We start from the raw sequence: 23,739 nt of genomic DNA on the forward strand, positions 1-23,739 counted from the left end.
TCATCATCATCATCATCATCATCATCGTCGCCGTCGTCATAATAATCATAATCTTATAACAAAAACAACAACAATTATTTTTATATTATTATTATCATTATTATGTTAAATGGATCTTAAAATCTAGTCTAAAAACTAGAGTTGGTATATTATAACACTAGTTCATTCTCCAGGTTATTGACTGTTTGTTCTATAGGAAGCAGTTTGTGACTCACAGCGCTGTTCCTCACAGAAAGGTTTACGCTCCTCTTGATATCTACAATACAACACCTTGTGTATTAAACATCCTCCTCTATGATTCAGCTTTCTGTTTCTCAACACAGTAACAGTTAGTATCTTCAGTGTTAAATTACTTATTATATGCTTTGATGGTTTTATATAACAAATGGAGCAGATAGTTTAGTTTGATGAGTGATGAATGATGACATCTCAGAGATTTCAAGGTCAAAGTTGATGACAGCAATCTCTAGCAAGGAAGAGATTACCTATTTGGGCTGTATTCTTGACAAATACCTGTCTAAATCTCCACTTAAGTCAACAAAAGTGCCCTCAGGAGTCAGGACTCTTGCTGGGGCTCTCATTCAGTCCCACTTTGGCTACGCTTGCACTTCACGGTACTCCAACATCAAAAAGCCACTAAAGACTAAGCTCAAAACCTCCCAAAACAAACTGATTCGGCTACTTCTCGACCTGGGACCCATGACCCATGTTTCTCCCACACATTTGCTAGCTTAAGTTGGCTCAGTGTGGAAGACAGGGTTAAACAACAAAAAATGGGATTGACTTTTAAAATAGTCAACGCGAATCTGCCCTCCATCCCCTCAGTACCCGCATATCTGACCAAACACCTCCAAAAAGTTAGCGACACCCACAGCCACAACACCAGAGGGAGCGCACACAATGATCTGATAACACAAACCCATAAGACAATTATGGGTAAATTCTCCTTAACACTGCCACCCAGGCAATTCCTTGACTACCTCCCTTAAAACATGTAGCTTGCTGGCATCCTTCAAAACTGCCCTGAAAACTCACCTTTCAGGAGGCCAGAGAAGGAGGTAGTTATCACTTCTCCCATAAACAGGCTAGAAGTGAGCACCCCCTCACCCCTACCTTAGCCCCACCATCTTGTTTCCCCTATTATGTACATAGTGTTTTTATAACTGCGATATTATTGAATGTTTTCTTTGCTTGCTATTTATTATGTCCATGAATTAAATACAGAGCTAGGGCTTCCATCGTAAAAAGACTGTAAACGGTCTTATTTGGGAGGTTCCTTTTAGGCAGGGTGTTTAACTGTACCTGTACTGTACTACATTTCTATTGTATTGACTATACTTGTACTGTTCTCCATTTTTGTCCAATAAAATAATCAATCAATCAAAGAGACACAGGAAAAGTGTCGAGGTGGCAATTCATAAACAATCTGAATGATCTGCCATTGCCTAGCAATTATCTTTGAATATTAAGACTTCAAATTCCACTTCAACTCACTGATTATGAGTCTCCATAATGTTCTTTTCCTTTGAGATGTAACACACCCTGTAATGGCGTCGCAGTTCTGTTCAAGAATGACATTTATTTCAATTTCCACTGTGATAGCTCCTGGGAAGAAGAACAAGGTGTCAACTCCTCCCACTGGCTTCATTAACATAATAGTGTTGAACATATGGAAATGTAATAGAGCGTAATTCATGTTGAACAACCCACTTTAGGCTTAAAATTATATTATCACTTGGTTTAGTTAAAGAAGGAACGATATTGACTGGTAAATGACTGTTGAGGTGTACTTTTTTGCAGCAGGCAGAGGTGGTTATTTTGTGGTTATGCATGTCCTGTATGTGAACTTCACACACTGAATACGTGACAGACAGCCTGTATTTAAGATACCTAGTTCAGAGAAATGATGCGTACGTACACACACACACACACACACACACACACACACACACACACAACCACACAACCACAGTATCACTTCTCCTCTGCTAGGCTTTCTTGTAACACTTTTTTATTATAAGTTATACAAGTTAGTTTAGTTTCTCACGGGAAACATCAACCACACTGCATAGCCTGTGTTGACAGCAGATAGAAGTAACCGCATCTCTGCCATATGTAGGCCTACAGTATGTGCTGTCAGTAATATTTTAACTATGTATTTGTCCCTTTAGCAGAAACTGCACATTTCTGGCAAAGACAAGGAACTTGCAAACACACGTTCAGACAAACCACAAATCATCCGATCAGATGTTCCCACAAAAAAGTGAACTGATTTTGTTAGTTTTCTTTGAACTCAAAGGATGTAATATATGTTTACATTGTTTGAATTAGCAGTATTAACATTATTAATACTGTTATAAACATTATGTTATAAACATTGTTAAACATTATTAATACAGTATTTGCATTGTAAAACTTATTCAAACAATTTTTTACACTTTTTGACACTTTTGGTGTTAGCAACACAATTTCCTCCCCCATGCACCTCATAGCTGACTTGTTAGTGGCCAAGGCCACGAAGTGGCAAATGGCCACTTATTGATATTGGACTTCATCACTATTCTTCCGCCACTTTTTCTCTAGCGGCTAGACCGTGCAGTCGCTTTTTACGAAACTCGGCAGTATGGCAGAGGACTATGCCAAACGGCTAAAACGCGAAGCTCGCAACAATCGGCCAAAGGGTGGCGCTGTAGGAAGCCTTTGAAAAATGCCAACTTTGAACAGGTGTAGCTCATGCCCTGTTTCAGGTACAGCAATGAAACCTGTATACACTTATGCGTCTCCTCATGCCGAACAACTTTTACGCTCTGACTTTTGACCTCTGACCTTTACTTCTCCCACAATTTTGAATTATATGAAAAACAGTAAAAATGTATCTCCTCCTGGGATTTTCACGTAACGTGCGCGAAACTTTTTTTACATGAACTTTGGACCAATACGGTCTGAGAAGTTAGGCGGATTTTCTTTAAAGCGAAACATTATTTTTTAATAATTCACTCAATGTTGCAGTTATATGCAAATTATTCTTCTGCCTCTAAATCATACATGCAAAGTGACACGTTCATGGCATTTGGCAAATATGTAGAGGGTTAGTCCAAATATCACTGAAAGCAATCTTACTCCAATTGGCCAAAGGGGGGCGCTATATGAAGCGTTTGAAAACTCAAACTTTAAAGGGGCATAAGTCATGCCTCGTTTCGTTTAAAGACATGCAACTTGGTTACACGCGTGCCTTGACTCAAGCGGAAGCCATCCGTGTCTTTGTTAAGTAAGCTCCGTCCTTAGATTTTCCGCCATTTTGAGCAGTTTGTAAAACACTTAAACCCGCTTTTATTCCGGAACTTTCGCGTCACGTGCACAGAACTTTTTTTATATGAACTTTGGACCAACATCTAAAGATCTGTCAGATCGGATTTTTTAAAAATTGAAACATGCATTTTTAATAATTCAATCAATATTGCAAGTTGTATGCAAATTATTCTTCTGCCTCTAAAACATACATGCAAAGTAACATTTTCATGATGAACTACTGTAGAGGGTTAGTCCAAACATCGCTGAAACCAATCTTACCCCAATTGGCCAAAGGGGGGCACTATATCATTTTGAAAGAAGGCGTCAAGTACATTACATGAAACTTTTTCTTTTTTATTTTCTTTTTTTTTTAAATGACAGGTCCATTATGTGTGGCTGCCGTAGTGTAGTGGTCAGTGCCTGTGCCTGGTATACGGATGGTTGTCAGTTCAAAGCCCACATCGGGTTGAGTTGATGTTAACATCCTGCATGCCCATGGTATGTGCATATATCAAACTCTTTAATGTTGACACGTCTGATCTAACTTGTTGACACGTCTGATCTGTTGACACGTCTGATCTAACTAATGTTGACACGTCTGATCTAACTCCAGATCACGTTCATGTTTAAAATGAGCCCTTCTCTACCGGCTGTTTTTTTCTGTTTTGAGTAAAAGAAAATATGATCACTCGAAAATGTCAGAAATACTCAGATTACATTTACTCAGATTGATTTCACCCCAAGCCTCCAAAATATAAAAAATAAATCAATAAAATCAAGGCACTCAGCCTACATAGAACTTTTTTTTTAAACAAACATGGTTAACAGATCCTGTGGCTGCCTAGTGTAGTGGTCAGGGCATATGCCTTTCATGCAGAAGTTCGTTGGATCGAATCCCGCTTGGGGTTTATATAAGCATAATACCATGTTCCTTGAACAATGTCTGATATGGAGCCTTCCTATAAATGTCCCCCAACCCCCCTTGATGCGTATTTTAATATCCGCCATTACTAAATAATGTATCATAAATCCTGAAACAAGCATTATAATACAAACTGTCATGTCTACACCTATGTTGTGATTTTCAAGGATTGCAATGATATCATGTACCAGCTCCAGTGGCCTAGTGATTTGAGTGTCTGCCCTGAGACTAGGAGATCCGGGTTCAAACGCGGGTCGCGTCATACCAAAGATTCTAAAAAATGGGACCCAGTGCCTCCCTGCTTGAAACTCAGCATCAAGGGTTGGATTGGGGGTAACTCCCTGCGACATACTAGCGTCATGTCCAGGGGGTGTACTTGTACATCAAGCTGCCTTACGCTACAGAAACAGGAGATAGGCTCCTGCCCTATGAGATTCATAGCCTGGCCGATTCATATGGTCTTTATAGCTCAGCAAGGCTTACTATGTACATCATCAAACTGTCCAGGTGCATAGTATCACAGTTTTTTTATGTCTGTTGCATATAGGCCTACAGTCTTTTGCATACATGTTGTGTAGAGGCCAATTTGTGCTTTTACCTATAACCACCGATTAGTGTAAAACTTTGTATGCACACTTCCCAGAGGCCAAGGAAAAACCTGTGCCCTGCATTTTTCACATCTGCCATTTATAGCGCCACCAGAAGGCCGACTTACAGTATGTAAAACACATTCTTCGATATTACTCCTTCAGATTTTATCCGAAAATCACACAAATCAGTACACAGTATCTCTACAGTGATGTAATCATGACAGATTTGTCAGATATCATATTCTATCTAATTGGCTAACATTGAATTCCAAGGTTTGCAGGATTGCTCTTTTTTGAACAAAATGTCTCAAACGCAGCCTGCTATGTGTGTGAGATTTTGCACACACATTCCCACTAGGCCAAGGAACAGATGCCACCCTTCTCACATTGGCCTGTTATAGCACCACCAGCGGGTCAATTTTTGCAAAACACATTTTTGGAACAACATGTCTCAAATCCCGCATGCAGCGTCCGATTGCCGTGAAATGCCCAAGAACACGTGGTACCCTTTTCACTTTGGCCTATTATAGTCACCACTAGGCAAAAAAAAAAACAAAAAAAAAAAACACATGACCTGCCGGAGACCTGTTCGGAAGAACACTGCTTCCAGTTTTTCTTTGATTTGTTCTTTGCTTTCCCTTAATGCTTTTTTGCTTTCCTGCTTTTTCTGCCTTGGCCACTTTATCGCTGCTTGCAGCTATATTTATGCATTCATATCCAAGTAAACACTATTTAAAATAATATTTTGGCTTAGGGTTAGTGTTTCTTCTTTCAATATAGCAATATAGCTTGTTTAAATCATTGTCATAATTCGCTTATTGCATTTCCTATTATGAAGACAATGGATAATGATGTTATCCATTTTAAAACACTATACTGTTTGTAGAAACTTAGGCTCGCCACACACTACCCGACAATCGGGGCATTTAATGACCCCCCCCAACAATCGGGCTGCCTGCGTCTGAAACGATTATCGGGCATACATTTCGTCTAGTGTGAGGGTTCACAAATCCAATCTGAGCCCAGCCGAGTGGCTCGTAGGACGATCGGGGGTAGCCCTACTCTATTTTTCTGGATCGCTATACTGGTATGGAGTCTGAGCATAGTATCTGGCGACAGATCTCTCTCTCTTTTTCTCTCTCCATCTCTCCCTCTCTCACACACACACAGGCACACAGACACACTTTTCATACCATCCGTCCGTCCATTAGGTTTGTATCATGATTGTGATGGGATTAAAACTCAACGGCAGTGGGTTTGTTTTATATCAAACACAAACAGCAGAAATAATGCTACCAGCCAGTCGGTCACAGACAGTGTGCGAACGGGGGGGTGCTCTCCATTCCGACATGTCTCCATTCCGACAGTGACTTCTTATTGTCAGAGTGGCAACACTTCCATAGAGGTAGGGTTAGTGTCGGAATGGAGACATGTCGGAAAGGAGACATGTAACCCGTGCGAACAGCACACATCTCGCTTTGGTCTTGGAAGTCAAATTAGACGCCCAGAAGCCTGATCTACAAGCCCTACAACGTGACACGGAGGGACACATTTTGGTCTTGGAGATCTATTGTTCTGTGCACTACACAGTCATACGACTAATCATAAATCAGGCTCCATGAGAAGCTGACAACATGCAGCACTTGACTAGTTTAGCAGTGGAGAGAGAGGCAGAAAGTCAGAGTTGAACAGATTAATGGATGGACATGAAATGTGTCAAAGTGAACTTGTGAGCTTGTTTATCAGCTAGTTTCACAATGTGTGCCTTTTCCTTAGTTAAGTGTGCCTGCCATGCAACGCAATGGCAAACACTTATTGTAATCCGCCATACTTAATGATCACGCCACAAATTTGGAGCCGTAATAACTGCCGCACAATTTACGCCACCGCCGCAATATATACATCAAAACGTGCGGCTCGGCCGGGAATGGTGTGCTATTACTTTTCTTTCCGATCCGCGTTACCATTACGACGTAATTCGCAAAAAACGACGCCCAAAAACCCCATTGACTTAGAATGGGGGAAATTTCGGCACGTAATAACTGCCGCACAATTTACGCCACCCCCGCAATATATACATCAAAATGTGCGGCTCGGCCGGGAATGGTGTGCTATTACTTTTCTTTCCGATCCGCTTTCCGATTGCGATGTAATTCGCAAAAAACAACGCCCAAAAACTCCATTGACTTTGAATGGGGGACTCCGAAAAAACCCCAGAAACTTTGGCGCCACATAACTCTGCCATACTTTTGCCTAGCAACGTCATTTAAAATGTAAAATGCTCACACAACTTTGGTCTTTTTCCGACCAATAGGGATGAGCTGTAATTGATTAAGCCTCGCCCCCTCTTTAACAGGAAGTGCCCTTCACCAAACAGGAAGTGCCTCTATAACTCATGAACCGTTTGTCGTACAGACTTGCGGCTGGTGTCATACCTTTTCTTTTTTTCTCAATTTTTTTTTTCTCAATTTTTTTTTTCTCAATTTTTTTTTTCTCAATTTTTTTTTTCTCAAATTTTTTTTTTCTCAAATTTTTTTTCTCATTTTTTTTTCTCAATTTTTTTTTCTCAAATTTTTTTTCTCAAATTTTTTTTTTTCTCAAAATTTTTTTTTTCTCAAATTTTTTTTTCTCAAATTTTTTTTCTCAATTTTTTTTTCTCAAAATTTTTTTTTTCTCAAAAAATGTTTTTTCTCAACATTTTTTTCTCAAATTTTTTTTTTCTCAAAAAATTTTTTTCTCAATTTTTTTTTTCTCAAAAATTTTTTTTCTCAACATTTTTTTTTCTCAAAATTGTTTTCTCAAAATTATTTTTTTCTCAACATTTTTTTTTCTCACATTTTTTTTTCTCAAGATTTTTTTTTCTCACAATTTTTTTTTCAAAATTTCTTTTTCTCAAAAAAGTTTTTTTCTCAAATTTTTTTTCTCACAAAACAATTTTTTCTCAAAAAACTGTCGTTAAAGTGCGACCCGTGATAACGGCCAAAAATGCTCCAAAACGCCACTAATTAGTCGAAATGGCTGACTTCCTGTTTGGTTTCTGATTGGCTGCTGGCCTTGTGACGTGGGTAGAGCTGCGAGGGCCTGGTCATCGCTGCTTGCAGCTTTAATTCATTAATCGTCCATGACCTTAATTGGGGCCTATTTCGCCAAACAGGAAGTGCCCCTCACCAAACAGGAAGTGACCCTTGATCTCGTGAACCGTTTGTCATACAGACACGCGGGTTGCGTCAAATGAAATAACGCTAATGCTAACACCAACCGCTACACAAGGTTGCACAGACTTAGCGAGCTGCAGGCACACTTAAAATTTCTTAGAAATTTTCTCTTCTAGTTTCTTCTGTTTTCCTCAATTCTACAATTGTACAATATAGGATTTACATTATAATCATTGTTTTTTTTTATCATATCTTTAGAGCATTGGCTCTCAAGGTGTGGTCGGTGGACCCCAAGGGGTCCTTGAGGGTGTTCACATGCCACATTGCTAACCCATTTTGAACTTGTAGATCTGCTATTTTCAAAACTATTGGATTAATCTTGAATAATCTTGAAAAAGGCACAAATCTTCTCTCATGAGGGTCCCTGACAGAATATAAATTTAGATGGGGGGGTCTGCTGAGACACTACTTTAGATTTCAATGGGCCAGAACATTACAATCCAAACTGAACAGATCTATTAGAACAATAGAATGTTCTGTCGAAAGTTCTGTAAATCTGGAATAATTCACCTAATGTCAGAAACATCCGAATATAGAAACGATTAAGTGAAGGAAGACAATTGTGCGTGTTCAGGGATGGAGAGAGATAACCTTAAAAATAAATATAATTATTAAACCAGAGAAATTGCATTTCTAGTTTTGTTTGGACCCTTCAAATCCCCCACCCCACCAGATCTGTGCCTATAGACCGAACTCGATTCAGCTTTCTGTCTCTCAACCAGTGTTGGGCAATATTACTTAGGAGAGTAATCGTTACTTATTACTTATTACTCCTTGGAAAAAGTAATAATATTATATTACTTATTACTTTGAATCAAGAGTAATATGTAATATATTAAGTTATATTACTTTTTTTTTTTTAACCTGCAAAATCTGTTTAGCCAGCTCCTTTTAGAACTGAATCCAATTTATTGGAACAATAAGAGTCTCTGGGATGCGATTAAAGAAATTATAATTGCAGGCTTTGTAATTAATTAATCTCAATTAATCACATTTTAATCACACATCAATATTTGACCTGGGAACAGTTAGAAACTTTGTTAATGGATTTTATCAATTAATAATTAAGACATATAATATATAACCCAACAAAACATTGCTTATTTTTTATTACATTTAAAACTCTCAGCTCTGTTGAAGACCCCTGCCTATATTATCCTTAAATAATAGGCTACATATTTTCTTTTCTGCCTAAAAAGTGTAGGCTATTTTAGACGTGAGGTGCAGGGGCTCTGGGTGTTCCCACTAAGGAAAGTAGGCTTTCAACTCCCTAAAACCGTCTATTTCGGTGAGTAGTTTTACATTTTACAACAGACATGAGGCTTATTGGGCTCAGACAGTGGAGGCTACGCTAACTGGCTATAGTGGCTAACAGCAGCAACTCAGTCCGCAGTGGTCCACGGTGGTCCCGCTGAGCTCCGCGGACGGTCCGCGACAGACCCCTCCGCGGCGGACCCCCGCGGACCCCTCCGCGGCCGAGAGGAGTGCTTGTAGATTGTAAATGTCCCATCCATGTAAGCGCGTCGCACGCTGATGCTATCTGTGTGACTGTGACAGGCAGCACAGCGCTGACGCTGGTCCATGCACTGGTCTCATGACATAAGCAACGTCATAACTGTGCGCACTGCGCAAATGACTGATCTACAAGCTACATCGCATCTCTGTAGAAGTGTAGATGTATGTTGATGTCTTGTAGATCTGTTCTTTTTCTGCAATCGGCTAAAATGGCTAGTAACGGAGTAGCGAGGCTTTTTTTTTGCAGAGTAAAGCGTTATATATTACCATTTTTTTAAGAGTAATACCTTATATTACTCTATGTTACTGGAAAAAGTAATAATATTACAGTAATATATTATTAGTAATTCGTTACTGCCCAACACTGCTCTCAACACAAGTAACAGTTAGTATCTTCAGTGTTAAATTACTTATTATAATTCTTTGATGATTTTATCTTGGAGCAGTTTAGATTGATGGGTGATGAATGATGAGGTGGCAATTCATATAACTATAGACAATCTGAATTACCGGTATCTGCGATTGCCTATAACTCCTGTTAATATTTTTTGTACAGATTCCGATATTTTCAGATATACATTTTTATGCTAATATCGGACGATAATATCGGCCCGCCGATAATATCGGACATCCCTACCTTGAATAGTATATTATTCTAGCTGTCAGCAGTACTGCTGCTCACTCCTTCCCTCCTATACGAGGTCCAGTCTGTGAGCTCTGTCTCTGTCTGGTCATAAAACAACACAGTGAACATAGTCTCATACACAGGCTGAACGTAGCCAGACATGACGGGAAAAAATAAAATTAAAGCTGCAAGCAGCAATGACCGGGCCCTCGCAGCTCTACCCACGTCACAAGGGGTAGCAGCCAATTAGCGTTAGAATTTTAGATTCAGCATTAGCATTTGTTAGCATTAGCATTTGTTAGCATTAACATGTGTAAGCATTAGCATTAGTTAGCGTTAGCATTTGTTAGCATTAGCATGTGTTAGCATTAGCATTTCTTAGCATTAGCATGTGTTAGCATTAGCATGTAAGCATTAGCATTTGTTAGCATTAGCATGTGTTAGCATTTGTTAGCATTAGCATTAGCATTAGCATGTGTTAGCATTAGCATTAGCATGTTAGCATTAGCATGTGTTAGCATTAGCATGTGTTAACATTAGCATTAACATGTGTTAGCATTAGCATATGTTAGCATTAGCATGTGTTAGCATTAGCATGTGTTAGCATTAGCATTAGCATATTAACATTAGCATGTTAGCATTAGCATTAACATGTTAGCATTAGCATTTGTTAGCATTAGCATGTGTTAACATTAGCATTAGCATGTTAGCATTAGCATGTGTTAGCATTAGCATTAGCATGTTAGCATTAGCAGGTGTTAGCATTAGCATTAGCATGTTAGCATTAGCATTTTTAGCATTAGCATTAGCATGTGTTAGCATTAGCATTAGCATGTTAGCATTAGCATTTGTTAGCATTAGCATGTGTTAGCATTAGCATTAGCATTTGTTCGCATTAGCATGTGTTAGCATTAGCATTTTTAGCATTAGCATTAGCATGTGTTAGCATTAGCATTAGCATGTTAGCATTAGCATGTGTTAGCATTAGCATTTGTTAACATTAGCATTAGCATGTGTTAACATTAACATTAGCATGTTAGCATTAGCATTTTAACATTAGCATGTGTTAGCATTAGCATTAGCATGTGTTAGCATTAGCATGTGTTAGCATTAGCATGTGTTAGCATTAGCATTAGCATGTGTTTGCATTAGCATTAGCATTTTTTAGCATTATTACGACAAACAGTTCATGAGATATAGAGGCACTTCCTGTTTGGTGAAGGGCACTTCCTGTTTGGCGAAGGAAGCGTCAATTAAGGTTAAAGGGGGGCTCCGGTCGTTTTCAAGGGCTTTTGTAACCCCATATTATCATATTCTAACATGGAAACCAAAAGGAATTTTATTTTGGTGGTATATAACCATTTTTTTGAAAACGCGAAGCTATGACCTCACTTCCTAGGGCGCGTCCTGTAATACACTACACTGCCCACGGTGCTTTGCGCGACTCGCCCAACCCCTTCCTCCCGCTCGTAACAACAGCGCGCCTTGTAGGGGCTTGTTGGTGGAAAGCATTGGTCGTGTTTGGAACGTGTCTTGGTTGTATTTGGTAGTAATAGTAGTAGTAGTAATAATAGCAGTAGCTTAGTAGTAGTAGTGGTAGTAGTAGTATTAGTAGCAGCAGCAGCAGTCGTTTTTATAGTAGTAGTAGTTGTAGTAGTTGTTTTGCAGTAGTTGTAGTAGTTGTTTTGTGTGTGTCCGTGGGACCGTGTCTGTCTGTAAAAAGATGCCGTCGTTTTGTGTTGTGCCTGGATGTTACGAGGCCAGAAAGAGGAAGAAAGGACCCGTGTCTTTTCACACATTTCCAAAAGGAGACCGACGACGGGAGCTTTGTAAGCAGTGGCTGAGAGCAATCAAACACCCGCGTTACAATGAACATACAGACCCAATGATACTCGGAGCTCTGCGAGTGTGTAGTGAACATTTTACGGAGGAGGACTTCGAGAGGAATCTGATGGGAGAACTGATGGACAAGGGCAAGCCAAGGAAAGCAAAAGCTATACTGAAGGAGAGCGCTGTTCCATCAGTGTTCCTGGAGACGTCCACCACGTCTATTGCTGTTCCACCCCTGCCGGCCAAAAGAAGAACACCAGAGGTATGTTTGGAGTTTGAAAATAGCCGATCTACAAGCTCACAATGCGTTGCAGCGCGACGCGTTGTGAGCTTGTAGATCGTAATGCTGTAAGCAATTTGTGAAATGTGTAATAGATTAGAAGTAAACGCAAGTCACTTGACTAGCTATATTTATGTTGTCACTTTTCTTTAGAACCTGTCACCTGTAGAAGTGGAGGCTTCAAATGAAGTTGCAGTTTTGCAAGAGGTAGGCAACTTTTATTTGGAAGAAGTCAATATAACGTTAGCCTTGTTGTTTTGAGACACGTTTAGTGCTAGGATGTAGGTTTCTTGATCCCGAGGGCAATGTGGGGGGCAGACCTCCATTCCGAAACACCCCCACGTAGAAACATCCCCACTGATCGTTTAGGTTGGGTTTAGTGTGACACCTCCATTTAGAATAATGGAAGTCAATCTTATGAATGTATGTGTTGTCGTTGTGCTGGGCTGGGCTCTATTGTCATTGCTAGCGATGCTAATCTTTATCCTGTCATAATTTGCCTTGTGGTGCATAATCAGTGTAGTGTATTGTGTTGGCGAATGATTAGGCCATGACACCGTTTGTCAGAGAACTTCACTTATCAACCAACTTTGAGTAGCACAACATTAGAATCACATGCCAACATAAGACCCTGAGTGAAATCACAACACAGGCAAGGCATCACATACGCAGCACAATCGAACAGAGAATCAGTGTTGTGAATTATTTCATGATAATGATAAACATGAATAGTAATCCCAGCTGTTAAAAATATAACTACTATTTACAATTTAAAAACATTTCGGAAACACATTATTTACTGCATGCTTGTTTATGGTTGCAGATTATTTTAGTATAATTTGGAACAAGCTTAGACACTTTATTTTGAAGAACCTAACGGGAAGTTGCTTTTCTGTCTGACTGTGAGTGATGTCACAACCTAGAAAGACGTCAAAATAGTCTGCCTGCTTCTGTGTTGCGATTGGGTTACTAGCTACAGAAAAGAGACCCACCACGTTAATGCTGTGAACCTTCAAGCCATATTCTGTACACTTTTCCTTTGTTGGTATTTTTCTCAACTTGCAAGAAGTTTCATGTACACTTTGTAAAAAGTTTCTTTGGTCTCATCATTTATCATTATTTTCAAATATCTCTACAATCACAGAGCAGAGCAGAACAGAACAGAACATAGTATCAGTGATACAACACAGTGCTTCTAACACTGTCATGTAAATGCATGTACAACACATACTTTATTTGAGAGACACTGGTGAAATAAGTCATCACAGTGGAATATTTTATGTGGATTGATTGATTCTTATACATTCTGTCTTGGATTATCTTGTAGCTGGTAAAATAATAGTGATTAAACTCTCCCTCATTTCTGCTGTTATCCTCAGGGGTCAATGGAGAGGGGAGGTTCAAACCCTACTTTAGGACCAACAGCATCACCATCAGCCATGGCCAAAATAGGACCAACAGCATCACCATCAGCCATGGCCAAAAGAAGAAGAAAGGAGGTATGATTAGGGTTCAAATGCCATACTTGGCAACACGTGCACCTACATATAGACAGGCTTCACATAAAGATGTCCTCTTTCAAGAGGTAAGAACGTTTTGTTGAGACCCACTGCCCTAAGGAGTAGAAGGAACATGTAAACAGACACTGACAAGTGGTGATTGTATTACAGAGATGTTATTGTGGTCTTTGTAAATGTTGTAAATGAATTGGCCTACTGAGAGTCTATGATGCTTACAATGAGACCTTTTTGTTGTTGTTTAGTTTGTAGCTGGATCACCCGCCACATCTACGCCACACACTGCAAGCCCACATGGGCTACATCGTCTGCGTCAATCAGTAAGTATTCACCATGGTTACTAATGAAAAATCTTGAAAGTGTGAGAAGTACTGATTTGTGGAATACTATGCAGCACTGAATGCTGCGCTGCGTGCTTGTATATGGTCTTTGAATATTTTGACCCAATTCTATGAATGTCTTCTAAATCAGTGGTTCTCAAACTTTTTTATGTCAAGGACCCTCCAAATTACTATTGTATGTTGTATTTGGCCGTTGATCCCCATCTCAAAATATGTTGTTCCAGGGACCCCCAGAAGCAGAGATTTGAGTTACAGAAGTTTGCTTTGAAAAATATATATACAAAGATTTACAAATATTTTCACAACAACAAATAGCAGATCTACAAGTGGTCAGCAGTGCTGTGAGCTTGTATATTTGCTATTTTTCAATAGCTAAAGTATAAAATAATTCCAGGTCTTAATGACAGACATTATCAACTGCCAATGTTGGTGTGGTCAGCGTGTTAGTTTATTTCTCCATTTTCATTTAAAATTAGGCTCTCATGGACACAAGTAGCAGCAGTTGGGAAGTATTTGACCCCAAGGATTCAGACTATTGTCCCGAGGATGATTCATCCACCACCACCACCCCAGCTTCATCTCAGGAGAAGCGTGTGAAGAAGAAGGAGGATGATGATGATGATGATGAGGAGGATCCAGATCGTCATCGTTGGAAGGAGCCTAAGGTCATCGTTTATGAGTCCAGTATCCTAGAACTCTTCAGGAAGTGTCAGTGCTGTGGAAAGCCCATAAACGAAACAAACGTGTTCTATGTCGGGGCACAGATGAAGGTTAGGTGGGACTGCCTTGAAGGACACTCTGGTACCTGGTCTTCATCTCCTGAAGTCAGAGGGATGCCTGAGGTGAACCTGCTTAGTGCTGCCTCTGTGCTGTTCACGGGGAGCACCATCACAGAGTTGGAGGATTGGTCCGCATTAATGAACTTGAGGATGATCAAACACACCACCTTCTATGACATGCAGAAGTCATATCTAGGTCCTGTCATTGAGAGCACGTACGCAAGACAGAGGGATTCCATCCTGGCCAGACTCTGCATTGAAGAGGTGGAAAAGAAGGAGAGGGGAGAACCGTATACGCCAGTCCACCTGTCTGGGGATGGAAGGTGTGTATGAAGAATGTAAAGGAAACAGCAGAAGTAGTAGTAGTAGTGTATATACATTGAAATCAGTATTGATCATTAGTTTGGGATTTATTGCATTGATTGAAATGCTTATTTTAATATGTATATATTTGTTTTTACTCAGATGTGACTCACCAGGGTTTTCAGCAAAATACTGCCATTACACCATGATGCTGGATGCCACTGGAGAGATTTTGCAGACTAACCTAGTGCCAGTGTTGTACCCGAACGCGTTCAAAGAACGATCGTTCATGAACACGTTCATATTTTGGGCGAACGTGAACTGAACGTAATTGTTTTCGCTTGATGAACGATATTGTCGAACGCGGTCATTCTGACGCCCGTGAACGACGTTCGTCGGCGTTCGTCGGCCGTTCATGCGGCGGTCCGCGCCTCCGCGGTCATCTGTCCTCTGCTCCTCTCGTCTCTCTTTTCATTTACATGCTCCAATAGTAGGCACTGCACGCAGCAGCACGCAGCAGTGCCTACTGCATCTCGTGAACGTTCCGATATGCGGTGCTGTCTGCACTCTGCTGCTGCACTGTGAATCTCCTCCTCGTCTCGCAAGCCTGACTGACTATACTTTGTCCTATGTGTGTTGCACGGCGAAAATAGCTGATCTGCAAGCTCACAACGCGTCGCATCCACGAGACAACGTGAGCTTGTAGATCAGCTATTTTAACCAACGCGGAAACATGCTGTGCATGGTTTAGAAACGTCTGCCTTCTAGTGGGGTTCCTTGTACATGTAATTTTTTGGTTTTTTTCTAGTGGGGTTCCTTGTACATGTAATTTTTTGTTTTCATTTCAAATGTGTGTTAAAGTTTCTTTCACTTCCAATTTGTAGATTATGGTTTATAGAACAATTTTGGTTAGAGTGTCAAGACAGTAGATTGAAGAAAAATATATGTTTTGCCCTATTTCCAAAATGACCAAAATCGGAATTGTGTTTTTTGAACAATGTCTTAGTTTTCCCACAACTGCTGTGTAATATATATATTTTTTTATTGCTTTATCAAGTCAATACTGTGTGGGGAATCAATTGGAGTCAAATATTTGTTTTGAATATTATGATATTTCACACAATGAGACAATAACATGGTTATTACATTCAGCCCTTCACAATAAGGGTGCAGGAAGACTGGGAACTAGGCAGTGGGCACATAAATATTGTGGGCACCTCAATGTTAAGTTGGATGAAATTATTGCTGTGTGTGGTTCTATATGGGCTGAGTCAATAATTTTGACAAATAATAGCATGGAGCAACGTCTAAACATTTATATATATATAGACCTTTATATATATTTTTTTCTCCTTTTTTTTTTTTTTTTTTGAATAGCCAAAAGTATAAAAAAAATATGGTTAAAAAAAGAACTAAAAAAGAACTATGTAGTTCATTTTGGGGAACCATGAACTTTAGTTCATAATGGGGAATTATGAACTAAAAATGAACTAGTTCATTTTTGAAGTTCTGAACTTGAACTTGAACTAGTTCGTTTTTAAAGTGAACTTTCCCAACACTGCCTAGTGCAGGTAATTTGAGTTGTGTTATTGCATAACATTGTGGCATAACGGCTGGTTACTCTATGTATCTTTTACTACCCTTCATCCCTCTAACTTCTTGTAGGTCACAGAAGCATCAAGTTCATCTGCCATGGAAGCAGAAGGCTTCAAACGGGCCCTCGACACGCTGCTTGATGTGGGACTACAGGTGGAGGTGGTAGCAACGGACCGCTCACGATCAGTGAGAAAGAAGATGAGGGAAAACTATCCTGAAATCGACCATCAATTTGACATTTGGCACACGGTCAAAGGCAAGTGCAAGATACTGGATAATGGATTGTGTTCCATAATCTCTGATTTTACATTTTCTATGTTGTCTGCAATGTATTATTTTTTTTTACCGGAGGTGACACCCAAATAGTTCAGATTGTTTTAATATTTAAATTATTATTTCAGGTTTCCATAGCAAGCTGATGGCTATAGCCAAGAAGAAGGGTCGGGGAGATCTAGCGGACTGGTCAATGTAAGTGCAGATGTTTATGTTCAAGACACCTACAGCCACACAAATACTCATGTTGAGTAAGTTGAGCGTTACACAGGAGTGTAACCTATGTATTGTATTTCACCAATTAGGTCTCTGAGGAATCATTTGTGGTTCTGTTCTGCTTCCTGCGGAGGCAACACAGAGGTATGTGATCATCATATTTTACATTACTGTCTGCCCTCCTTGTTATGTCTGGCCTATTCATCTAACTGTAAAACCTTTGCTTTGGCCTGTTTAACAAGAGAGAATTAGTTTTCCTTATCTTTGTTGCCTTATTGTTTACCATAGCTTTCTTATTTGTCACAGAGGCCCATAATTGCATATCAATGTATTTATTTCAGGAGCTGAAGCGTCGTTGGCTGTCCATACTGTACCATGTCCGAGACATCCATAGCTGGACTGAGGGAGGGCGGAGGTACAGGTGTTTTCATCCCCCCCTGGACCAAGAGACGAGGAAGAAGAAGAAGTGGCTTTCCAGGGATTCACAGGTACTGTATTATTTAGATAGAATCTAGTCTTTGTATGTTACTGTTAGGGCTATAAAGAAACTACACACAGTCTCGATTATTACATCAATGTGATCTCATTTTAAAATATTGAACATGTACTACTCTAAGCAGTAAGCACTCTTGTAACTATAGTGTTACGTTGCCTTCACTGCAGTGCTATATACACGACCGGAGGGCGTTATGAGCTTGTTATTGAAATAAGTTCCCCATCATCATTTACACCTTGCTAAATTCCCTCCATTGGCTCCCAGTTACTGAGAGTACAAAACACTGATGTTGCCCTACAACAAAGCAACGAAATGTATGGCAAAATCTTCCCAGCCTGATCCAACCCTACAATAATTTACAGTAGATCAGCTAACAAAAGGTTTTATAGATTAATGGAATAGGAATTTATAGAATAATGTTTTGATAATATACTGTTTAGACTGACAGTAGGTTCCTGTTTTTTTCTTGATGTATTATTAGATCTATGCATTTGATGTATTATCTTGTGGTTACCTTGCCTACCTACTGTAAATCACTCTGGATAAAGAGCGTCTACTAAATGCCTACATTGGGATTGCAGGTATACCAGGATTTGGAGAAGCTGGTCTGTGGCAAGCTGCTGTTGGGAGACCTGGAATATTTGGGCCTCTTCAAACACACAGGTAAACTGACATTGTCATCACATGTTTATGGTCCTGCTGGTGGAAAGCCAAAACATGTAGATGTGATGTGAAATTTTCCCGATTTCCATATTTACCTGCATTATTTGAAAAAAAAAAAAAAAAAAATCTAAAAAAAAAAAAAAAAAAAAAAAATTTGATGTGCACATTTTGTTATTATGTTCCTATAGGTGGCCTAGAAGTATTCCATTCTGCTCTCCTGAAATATTTGCCAAAAAGGTTAGCCTTTTCCTACACTGGCATGAAAGAGAGGGGAATGCTCGCTGTTCTGGACCACAATGAAAACATTGTGAAGCGGAAACAAGCCACAAGTGCCACAGGTTATTCATATTTGTCCATAGTGTGAACCTACTTTCCTTCTGTAAAGATCAATTTCTGCCTGTCCTCTGTATATACATTACAGCACTAGCTGTATTTCTAAATGTGAAAGTGCCTAGGGCAGGGGTCTTCAACATTTTCAGGCCAAGGACCCCTTAGTTGAGAGAGAGAGATGAATCAGGGACCCCCACAACCTGTTCATAGATTCCATATAGTTTCATCGTTTGACAGCACAATCATCAGTGTATTTTGGATTCATTTCAATTTGTGTTTTCAGATATTTAACCACTTGACCCGGGTTGACCTTTTCACTGTGCTCTTTTTCCCCTCTACACCAAAGCTCTTTGAAAAAAATAGACGATCTACAAGCTCACAACGCCTTGCAGCGCGAGGTGCTGTGAGCTTGTAGATCTGCTATTTTTGGCTAAAGTTCTCAGAATATGGACACATAGGGAGAAAGGAGAAAAAAACATTCTATCTATATTCTAAGATTTGGAGGAGGATACATTTGACACTGTGTGTCAAATGTATGACACTGATTTACTATGACACTGCGGCACCACCAGGACAGTGGTTCTCAAACATTCAGGGGTTGATACTAAGGTCTCAGAGGCAAGTACAGGTCATGTTCTACTTGCCCAAAAAGTAAATCATCCGTTATAAGATGACTTATTTCTTTACTTTCTGGGTCTGTGCGATACAATGTTGTACCTCAATACATCCAAATTAAAATACCAAATACCTACATAGCTATGATTGAATATGTCTATGGTTACTCACTTGTTATTTTATATTTTTAAGTGCACAAAAATGATAGGTTAACAGTGCTCTTATTTTACATTCCACAGACCAGAGGACAGTGTGTTGGCCACGTTCAGGTGATTAGACAGATAGCTTGTGTTGTGTTTATAGACGGTTGCGTCTCATCAAATGAGTGGTTGGGCAACCTGAAAGTGAACTTCACCTGCCCAAACCTTATTTACCTGCCAAGGGCAGGTGGGCAAGCATTAGACAAGGACTGGCCATAGCTCTGAAAGTGTACAAATGGAACCATATGGCTCTTTGTGTAGTATAAATGATGCCATAGGAAATGTTCTTAGCCTCCTGTGAAAACCCCTTTAGAGGCAGGAGGGGTTCACGTTTCTCAGGCCAAGCACCCTTTAGCTGAGAGAGAGAGAGATGAAGCAGCACTACACATATATTGTAGTCTATAAAATTGTGTAGCAGGTGAAACTTTTTCCACACTTTTCCTTGCTAGCGTCATGGACATTGTTTGACTGCACTATCATCAGTATTGTGTAAATCAATGTGTTATTGTTCTATTCTTTCTTTGTTGGATTCATGGATTGGATTAATGTGTATATTCAGACATTTAACCACTCAAACCCTCAATACTTCAGGGTTCCCACGGTCATGAAATTCCTGGAAATATTTTGAAATTAGAAACATATTTTTCCAGTACTGGAAAAGTTTTGGAATTTATCAAGGGTCCTGGAAGGTCTTGGAAAAAATAGCTATGCATTGTCTTTGGTTATTGATTTTGGTAATACCTCTGAAATGACAAATTAAGAGAGTAAAAGGTACATCAACCTGTCAACCATCCATCAAATGACGTCACAGGTTAAGCCCCGCCCCTTTTTGACCGGAAGTCCCGCCCCTTTTTGACCGGAAGTCCCGCCCCTCGCGTTATACCGGAAGTCGTAGTTTTGGCGGTTAGATTTGAATTTCAAAAAAAGAGCGGTAAAATAAAAAGGGGGAAAAAAGAGCGCTTAGATTTGAATTTAAAAAAAGAGCGGTAAAATAAAAAGCGCGAAAAAAGAGCGCTTAGATTTGAATTTTGAAAAAGAGCGGTAAAAATAAAAAGCGGGGAAAAAAGAGCGGTAACAATAAAAAGCGGGAAAAATACCTACAGTGGAGACTCCTCCTCCATTGTAAGCGCCTCCTACTCCTTTGACATTTTTTCCTTTAAATAGAGAGGGCTTGTTTAGCAGAGAACTGTAGAGGAGTGAATCAGCTCGGAGGGTTTTAATACATTTAAAAAACAGCCACCTGAGAAAAGAACAAACATGGAGTCTAATGGTGTGATCTACCACGCTGCTGATAAGAAGATCTGGCGCCTCGCCCATTCTCGGAAATTAATGTGCAATTACATGCATTTTTATCATAAATTTCCATGGGTTACACTGACGACGTTGGAATTTGGAGAGAGCATGTTTGACGTAAATACCCCGGAACTGAGGGTGTATGCTACAGAATTCGAAGACCTGAAGAAATACGTCCTGGAGTTCTGTGATTACATGGAGGCGTCTCGTCTAGAGCTGAACTGCGAATTCAAGCGGCCCGAAATTGTAGAAACGGATCCCGAAGCACCGGGCCATGCGAGGGGGGAACCAGCCTTCATGGTCGACTGCTCCAGGTCGCTTAAATGGCTTATGGTGAGATTTAGGAAGCATGATGATGCTTCAGACAGAGTGCCTAAAACAGCTATGGCTGTGGAGAAATCTTACCCGATCCATCTGGCTTTCCACCTTGATGATATCTGGATAGTCCGTCAGTTAATGAAGGAACTCGAGGTGTACTTTGAAAATCAGCGAGAGCAAGTACGGAAAATGAGCCTGCTGGAGAGACGATTCATTGAGGGACATCTGCATGACAAGGTGATGGTTGAAGACGCGAGCGACCCTCCAAAGCCTGCAAAACGTCTACGTCTTATGCCTGCAAAACGTGTACGTCTTACGCCTATCAAGGAGGTGTTGGTGGAAATCGATGAGTGTGCTCAAGCCGATTGCTTGACGGAATAGCACATTCCTCCTCCTCCACCTCACGCATATTCGGAGCGACTTACATTTAGGGTGGACAGACTATATAACACATGGTAATATAGGGAAAATGGACAGAAGTACACTAAATCAACAGCATCCATCATGTCAACTAACTCATGGATGAGGACGTGGGCTGCTCTGAAGAGGCGGGTCTTCAGATTGTGGCGGGCACTTCAACGTGAGGGCGTGACAATATCAGACTCTAGACTCCGCCTCCTTTTATTAACTGTATATAAGAGGGCTAGAGCTGTAGTTGGTGATTGCCTGTCAGAACAGCGGCGTAAGCTCTAGCCCCCTTATACACCGGACTCCCTTTCTTCTTCAACATGGACAGCATCAACCTATTCGCTGAGGAGACATGTGGTGGAGGACCCGCAGGGGGAGCGATCCCCTATTTCCCCGCCGATGATTCATTCAGTGCCGCGGACCTCCCCCTATTCGATCCGGGTTTATTGTTTTACCGGCGAAACTGTTGCAGCGAATCGCCGCCTTCACCACGGCTCAGTTGTGAAACGGTTGATATATTCAGTCCTGAATATAAATCTATCCCGTCTCCTGTAAACCCAACACTGGGTCATCATGGTGGTATACTGAACACACTCACCTTGGAGACTATCAAAGCGGCAATTGCATCAGTTCTACCAACTGTCATCGGAGAGCAGCTAAAACTAGACTGTTATGGATGTCTAACAGACCACCCCAGTCAGACGCAGCATGATTGTCTATACCCGATCCCTGCATATTACTTCGAGCTCAAGTTCGATGAGCTGACAAGAAGGGTTTGGTCTGAGCGTTTTATTCCTGGTTTGATGCGCCTGCTGGAGAGTAGGGGTCTTCTCGCCTCTGCAAGCAGAGTCCAGGGAATCTGCGAAGCCCTTCTTTATGAGCTAAAGAATTCGACAGATATCGAAGAAAAAGTCAATGAGATCCTGGCCGAGTTGGTCGGAGAAGACTCGGTGAAGAAAGATGAGATGAACAACTTTGTCAGCTACTGGATGTACACGCCTGCTGAAGGGGCTCAAGACACAGAAGAAGGACTCTAGAATCAGATTCTATCTATGAGTTGATCTATGAACTGATAAGACCATGGGGAATATCATCTCTGCATTTACCCACTATATTTTTGCGGGCTTTCCGACCAGTCGGATCAATTCAACTTTAAAGCATGTAATTGCTAATAGAGTTTGTGATGTCTCTATATATAAAACACAATGTAATGTCAGCTCTGAACGTCTAACGCATTTTGAAAATGTAATATTGATTGTGAGACAGAATTTCATGTTACATCCCTGGGAAGATATGGTGATAAATTTATCAAATGCACCTGATTTTGAGGAATGTCTGCGCATGATTATAATTCGTGTTCCCAGTTTTAGAATATCACATCTTTTTTGTTTCTATTCACTCCTAGTCGATGTCTTAGTTTATAAACTGAAGCAGGGTCAAAGTGTGGATGTTGATCATATACTCAATGTAGTGCATTCATGTATTATAGAACACAAAGGTGTTGGCATTTTATTCGATGTTATTATGCGATCCTGATGTTATTAGGTATAATAATAATAAACCATATATTCTGTGTGATAGAATAAAGTTGTATTGCGTCATTATTTTTAACAGAGGTTTGCATGATTTCAGACTTATATATATATAGTAGGTTTGGACACGGGAGGCTGCACAGACTGTGCAGTGACACTATGGCCTCAAAGAAGGAGCAAAAGCTAATGCAGCGTTTATACTATGATCCTAGAGGAGAAGGTTCTTTTGGGGGTGCGGAAAAATTGAGGAAGGCTGTGGAAAAACATAGTGGAAGAAAGCCTAATCCAGAACATATTGCAGACTTTTTATCAGCTCAAGATGCTTACACATTGCACAAACCGGCTAGAAAAACGTTTCCTAGAAATCGGGTGTTTGCCCCTCGGCCTAAATACCAGCTACAAGCTGATCTGTGTGATATGACCTCATTATCAAAATATAATGATAACATGAAATTTCTGCTTACGGTGATAGATGTATTCAGTAAAAAAGCATATGTCAGAGCTTTAAAAAATAAGACAGGGGCTGAAGTGACAGCTGCATTTGCTTCAGTTCTGGAGGAAGCAGGGGCCCCGTTGAAACTTCAGACCGAC

General features: G+C 40.2%; 1 protein-coding gene across 1 annotated transcript; it reads left to right on the plus strand.

Moving 5' to 3' along the window:
- Positions 1–11,515: 11,515 nt before the first annotated feature.
- Positions 11,516–22,653, plus strand: LOC308292355 (uncharacterized protein; the record flags this gene model as incomplete). The annotated part of the gene is made up of 14 exons (XM_080734667.1): positions 11,516–12,250; positions 12,422–12,475; positions 13,648–13,767; positions 14,031–14,105; positions 14,603–15,228; positions 15,371–15,455; positions 16,874–17,060; positions 17,206–17,272; positions 17,383–17,437; positions 17,635–17,781; positions 18,371–18,452; positions 18,641–18,790; positions 21,042–21,223; positions 22,435–22,653. The coding sequence occupies exons 1-14, from the start codon at positions 11,882–11,884 to the stop codon at positions 22,651–22,653; spliced, it is 2,418 nt and encodes an 805-aa protein (XP_080590793.1). The 5' UTR covers positions 11,516–11,881.
- Positions 22,654–23,739: the final 1,086 nt, after the last annotated feature.

This window comes from Nannobrachium achirus (assembly GCF_963921795.1).
Source record: "Nannobrachium achirus genome assembly, chromosome: 10".
In the NCBI taxonomy this organism is placed as follows: Eukaryota; Metazoa; Chordata; class Actinopteri; order Myctophiformes; family Myctophidae; genus Nannobrachium; species Nannobrachium achirus.